The 6683-nt window shown below is 37.6% G+C and overlaps 2 protein-coding genes across 2 annotated transcripts; both read right to left on the bottom strand.

Moving 5' to 3' along the window:
• Positions 1-275: 275 nt before the first annotated feature.
• Positions 276-1196, bottom strand: LOC142389028 (olfactory receptor 52K2-like). Its single transcript, XM_075474580.1, has one exon. It carries the CDS (start codon positions 1194-1196, stop codon positions 276-278), a length of 921 nt encoding a protein of 306 aa, XP_075330695.1.
• A 3961-nt stretch (positions 1197-5157) lies between these two features.
• On the bottom strand, positions 5158-6096 carry LOC142389029 (olfactory receptor 52B2-like). The gene has a single exon (XM_075474581.1). It carries the CDS (start codon positions 6094-6096, stop codon positions 5158-5160), a length of 939 nt encoding a protein of 312 aa, XP_075330696.1.
• Between the last annotated feature and the right edge of the window lie 587 nt (positions 6097-6683).

Raw genomic sequence — 6683 nt, forward strand, 5'->3', positions numbered from 1 at the left:
ATTAAATCAAATTACTGTCCAAAGATTTCCTTTAAAAATGTTTTGATGATAAAATGTGTTCTTTTCAGCATTATCAAAACATTCCCAGTGATTTTATACAAATCAGAATCATAATAAACAAAATTAACTCTTAAAAACACGCTTTTATACATTTATTACATCAAGTAACTCACAGGAGCTCAAACACAAAACTTCAAAAAATCAAAACAAACATCCTCTTTTTCAACTCAGCCTGATTCAATAAATGATGAACAGCAAATTAAGAGAGAAGCAATTCATACCTTAAAAAAGTACCGGATTTTTTCTCGAATTTCTTTTGTTTTCAGGCCATAGATGATTGGATTTAATGTTGGGGGGAAAATCAATGTAGACACACCCATAAGTTTTCTTAAATGTGGTGAAATGTTCTGTAGTCTGTAAGATATGATGGTGAAAAGCCCTAAACACTCCAACAACAAAAAAACTATTAAATGTGTTGCACATGTCTGCAGAGCTTTGGCTTTAGTGTCTGAACGTTTAGACCTGAAGCATGCATTTAGGATCTGGAGATATGTGAATAAAATAATTCCATTAGCAACCACTTGTGAAAGTGCACTTATGAAAAGGCCATAAATATTATTAATGGTTGTGTCCTCGCAAACCAAACTCAACAAACTGGGATTATCACAGTAGATCAGTGTTAATTTAGATCGACAGTGGCGAAAACGCAACAGCAGAATAAAAAGCCCACCCGTAAGAATGAGACAAGCTGACCATGCAAGAGTTATTATTTTCATGATATTAGCATTAGTCATAATAGTGATGTATTTCAAAGGTTGACATATGGCAATGTATCTATCATATGCCATGGCAGCCAGGATGAACACACTACCTGCTGCATAGATGTGAATAAAAAAAGCTTGAGCAACACAGGCTGAGTACTGAATCATCCTGCTGTCTGTCAGTATTTCTTTTATAAGCTGTGGAAAGAGGGCTGATGAACCTATCAGGTCACAGATAGGAAGGTTCACCAGAAAGAGATGTATTGGCTGATGCAGAGATTTGTTCAGTACGATGGTGATGATTAGAGTAAGGTTGCAGAAAAGTATGATCATGTAGCTGAGAGTTGCAAAAAGAAATGTAGGGATGGTACTTTCAAAAGACAGATTAAAGCCACTTAGTTGTAAACTAGATGATGCGTTGTACAGTTTGCCCATTTTATGCTACTCCTGCTTTTATGACTGAAAGCTCATTTGAAGCACCATCACTTCTGCATACACAGCATAGAATCTGCAATCACAAGGGAGGACATGAGACAAGAAATGCATGAAGCAGCAATGCATGAAGCAGTCACAAATAGGGGGAAAATTACATTAATGTAACAGGTATAACAGCAAATTATCCCAGTGAAGGATGACACTTACCAATTATTGGCTAAAACTTCCATACTCATTGAGTCATATTGTAGATAAGTTCAAAGTTTTGGAATTAAACTGCAGGAGAAAAATATCAAGATACAGAGAAAGAAGAGGGAAAACAGTACATTCACCCAGCAGAATATAATTTATGTAGTGGTTAATAATTGAGCAGTTTGCAGGCAATGACAAACTGGAAAGATGTTCAGAGGGATTAGCGTCTTTATAGATGTGATTTTTCCATAACAGCATGGAGCTCCCAGGAGTGCTCTTGGTTATCATAAAGTTTATCTTTAGATCATTGAGCACTGCCTCTCAAGTGACTTAGGAGCAACAGATGATAATGAACGAGTGACCGCATTTTCACGATTTGTATTTTTTGGTCATGTTTTAGGTTTCTGTCTAATATTCAGTTTTCCTCAGTCACTTTTGCCCTGCCATCAGCTTCACTCACATCACCTGTGTTTCTCCCCTCAGCTGCACTCACCAATCAACCTTCTCAGTATTTAGTCTCCAGGTTTTCTCATGCCCATGGCCAGATCCACACTGTCATCCATGCTAAAGTCTCCCATGCTTAATCAGTTCTGTTCTTGTTGTCTTGTTCATGTCAAGTTTTTCACAGTCATAGTCAGGTTTTGTTTTGTCAAGTTTTGTTTTGTTATGTTTTCATAGTTAGGTTTTTGTATTCCAGCCCAGCCACGCTTTTTGTTTTATTTAAAAAAAACAAGTATTTTCTTTGGATATCTGCATCTGGGTCCTTCCTTCACCACCACGCAGACACACATCGTTATGACGGCATTAGCTACACTTTAACATCAAGTACAAACTTACAGAAAACACTTAACAGTAACTTATTTTCTGCAGGTAAAAAAGTGTCACACAGATTGTAAGAAATCTGCTCTTTTTCATTTTAAGATATGGTTGTTATGTTTTTTTTTTGTATTTAACCTTTCATCTTAGAAGTCAAACACCACGTCCTGAGTTTCGACACAGTTTTGTTAACACAATCTCAAATCTACAATATATATATTTAGACCATAAAGTGGTTGCAAACTGCAACTTTTCTGGTTAAGTTAAAAAGAATGTTCCAAAAGACATTTTGATCTTAATCAATTCACACAAGAGAAAAAGTTTAAAGAACATTAAAGGGCCTCTTTCGACATGAAGCTGTATGACATCCCATACTAGCAATATCGTTTATGAACATTGACTTTCCCCCTACTGCGTCCTGTGAGCCGAGTTCCAGCCGCGTTTTGGTTTTGACGAAAGTAGTCTAGCTCGTTGGCTGGGGTTACAAAAATAAAGCGTTTTGCATCTCAAAACAATATGCGTTCAAAAGAGTAATACATTTGCATCACAAAATCATTCTCCAGGAAAAAGTCAGAACTCACAATCGCTTGGTGCTATTTTCTCTCCCTTCATATCACTGTGCACTGTCGCCTGCCGACAGCCGCGCCTGTTTCAAGGTGTAGATCGTGCAGACCGAGCAGTCCACTGCAAGAAGCAGTAAACACCGTGAAACAGGCGCGGCAGGCGGCAGCGCGCAGTGATACGAAGGGAGAGAAAATAGCGCCAAACAATTGTGAGGTCCCAACGATTTTGTGATTCGATAAGCATCTCCCTGAAATGAGTTTTTGGAACTTGGGATGTCTGTAACATGGCTCACGTGTGTTGGGGTCACATAACTTCATGTTAGCCCTTTGCTTGTATAGACATACACATGAATTTGTTGTCATATTGAGGAGGCCACAAAGACTCCATCAGAAGGTCACAAAAATGTCAAGCAACTGTAAAGTTAAACGATGTGGTGCAGAGCTGGAAACTAGAGTCATGAGCCGCTTTCGGACAGACCGTTCTAAGAAAGTAGTTATCAGAACTACCCTCCTCGAATTTCGTTCTGATAACTATCCTTCCCCAGCGGAACTGTTTCAGTCTGCATTCGCACATGAGTCGGGACCTGATAGGGACTGATGCGCCGCGCGCAGCCGTCTGCTTCAGTGACGTGTTAGCCGTTAGCCGTTTAGCGCTACATTCAAACACAAAATAAAACGGTAAAAGTAAGGAGATTAGAAAAAACACCACCGTGTTTATGGTCTGCATGATGGTGATATTAATCATGGACAATCACATCAGGCGTCTAATATCGAGGCTGGAAGAGCTCACAGAGAGAGTCAGGAGATACTTTTTCATTTCATGAAGGAAGAAAGGAGAGCAGAGCACTGCAGACAAATGAGACCAGTGTAAGTTTAACTTATTAAACACGTGCAGGTTGTCTGTGTCTATCATGAGGAAACATTTCAGCCATGATAGCATGACATGGGGCTTAGCTACAGACCACCACACACCTCCGTCAGATTCGTTCTATAAGAACCATGAAAAGACCCGACCTCGGAGAAGGAGCTAAATAGTTATAGGAACTAAGGGAGAAAGCCCCGAGTTCCTGTGTGTCCGAACACGGGAGAAAACGGCCCCGCGGATTAAAAGGTTATTAGAACTGCCAAAGGTTCCCACAGTCCGAAAGCGGCTGAACTGCTGTATCTCAGCCATCAGGCACTACAGGGGAGTGTCAAGCCCGGAAATGTGCGTAACAAAGATGAATGTGCTTCTAAATGAGTAAGACGCACATAGTTTTGAGGTTCACAAACTTCTCTAGTGTTGCTTTAAGATTACCATAAGAAATATTTTGTACTCTGGTACAGAGTGACGTCATCACTGACAGAAAAAAGATCTGCAATGCTTATAATAACAATAATTATTATTATCATGATTATTATTGTTGTTGTTGTCTTCATATGTGTGTTTTTCTTGCTAGTATTCTGTTCGCAATGTTAAAAAATAGTTTCTTAGTAATTATTTCATAACTAAATTTAATTCAAACTGAACATTTTAAAGAATCTGCAAATCTTGTATTTGATCTCGTTCAATTACTTTAAAATTTTAAAATTAAATCAAATTACTGTCCAAAGATTTCCTTTAAAATGTTTTGATGATTAAATGTGTTCTTTTCAGCATTATCAAAACATTCCCAGTGATTTTATACAAATCAGAATCATAATAAACACAATGAACTCTTTGAAACACGCTTTTATACATTTATTACATCAAGTAACTCACAGGAGCTCAAACACAGAACTTCAAAAAATCAAAATAAACATCAAATGTCCCCATATTTGTAGTTAATTGATCCAACTATAATTAGAAATGTTAAAGTCATTGCTGTGTCACAAACATGCTGATTTATATGAAATAACCAAAATCATGAAAATGGAGAAGAATATTTGAATATCCTTTTAGATACAGTTCACTGTGTATATTCCTGTACTCTTTTTCAACTCGGCTTGATTCAATAAATGATTAAATTAATTTCAAAAACTCGAACAAACAGTTTGAATAAACAACCCCCATCTCTGAGTGCTTTCCCCTCTTCCTTCAGTACCTCAAGTGTCCGAACACATGCAGTCGGTTATACCTGCTAAACACAATCCCTTTTGCTGTAACCAAAACATTATCACCTATCTGCATCCTGTTGTGACTTATTTATCATCCACTGTGTAGTGTAATTGTGGCAACTGATATACATATTATTGAGGCTGAGCCTGTGGATAGAATCTGGAGTTCATGTCTGAAAACAGCCTTGGTAGAAATAATCATCTGTCTGTCCCCACTCTGTGTGACAAATATGTACGCTTTAAGGGCCTGCCATTGAAAAAGGAGGTAAAACAAAAAGTAAAACCCAAATCTACAGTCAACACAGAAAAGGTGGCTACTTTGTGGAAACCACATTTCTTTTGAAGAACGTTATTATACTTTGCTTTAGTTCTTTGGTTTTAAGACCATATATGATTGGGTCCAAGAATGGAGGAAAAATTAACACAGATACTCCGAAAGCCCTTCTCAGAAGGGGGGACACATTCTCCATTCGATGAGAGAGAAGTGTGAAGGTAGTATTGATTTGTAAGACTAGAAAAACAACTAAATGTGTGCCACAGGTCTGAATGGCTTTTTTTCTGCCATCTGTATGATTCGTCATTACACATGTGCGCAAGATCTGTGCATATGTGTACACTATGATTAACAGTGGACCTCCCATAACCACAATGATGCTAGCTAATCCGTAATAGTTGTTCCCTCTGATGTCCTCACAGACTAGTTTCATCAATGAAGGATTGTTACAATACAAATCCACGATATTTGTCCTGCAAAATTTGAAACGTGCAATAAGCATAAACAATGTAAACATCAATGAGAAATTAATTAACCATATTAGAATAATGATTTTTATCACATTTTGTGGACTCATGATGGTATTATACTTCAAAGGACAACAAATAGCAACATATCTGTCATATGCCATTGCACTCAACACCAGCAAGTTTCCTGTACCATAGAAATGAACGAAGAAAGCCTGAGTAATACACGCAGCAGAGGAAACCATTCTGTTCTGTGTCACAATGCTGAAAACAAGGTGAGGGAAAAAAGCTGTCGCTCCCAACATGTCACTAATTGGCAGGTTGAACAACAGGATGAACATAGGCTTGTGTAGCTTTTTACTCACAGCAATAGTTGTTAGTACCAACAAATTGCAAAAGACAATGATTAAATAGAAAAGTGTTCCAAATATAAATGCTGGATAGATGTGTGTAAAAGGTATGCCGGTAGTTTCCAGCATTAATAAATTCTTTACAGATGAATTTTCAACCATAACTACACAAGTATTCTGTCACCTTCCTTTTTGAAAAAAAAATACCACAAAAAGCTTGTCATCTGATGTTGAATCTCCACCTGAAAGAAATGTTTTATTAGCAAGGAATTTCAAATGAAATGAACTGCTCAGCATTAATTCAAATTTACCTCTGGGTTCTTACCTTCTATTCTCATTCTCAGCCACACTGTGTTGTGTGAAACGATTGTGTCTTTTATATAAGACAAAGATGACCCATGAGACATACTGATCTTTTGACAGAGCATGAAATTAATTTTTTTTCACAATACTTGTTCAACTTGTTTCAATTACTTTGTTTTTATTACTCTGTACCCTACACACAGGATGCATAAAGGGATAGCTTGGGTTTTTTAAAGTGATGTACTTATGATTAGTTTGTACTTTACCTGCAGTAGGCAGCGGTCAGAGCACTCTCCGTTTGGAGAAGCAGGGAGGAGTTCTCATGGGGGAGTCAAGCCAACAGCTACTTAGTTTGGGGAAAAAATGTCACCATCTAGAACAACTACAACTTTAAAAAGCAGTTTGGCAAACACCACATTGTATATTGTTTTATAACGTATCACTGT

This window comes from Odontesthes bonariensis, chromosome 9 (genome assembly GCF_027942865.1).
Source record: "Odontesthes bonariensis isolate fOdoBon6 chromosome 9, fOdoBon6.hap1, whole genome shotgun sequence".
In the NCBI taxonomy this organism is placed as follows: Eukaryota; Metazoa; Chordata; class Actinopteri; order Atheriniformes; family Atherinopsidae; genus Odontesthes; species Odontesthes bonariensis.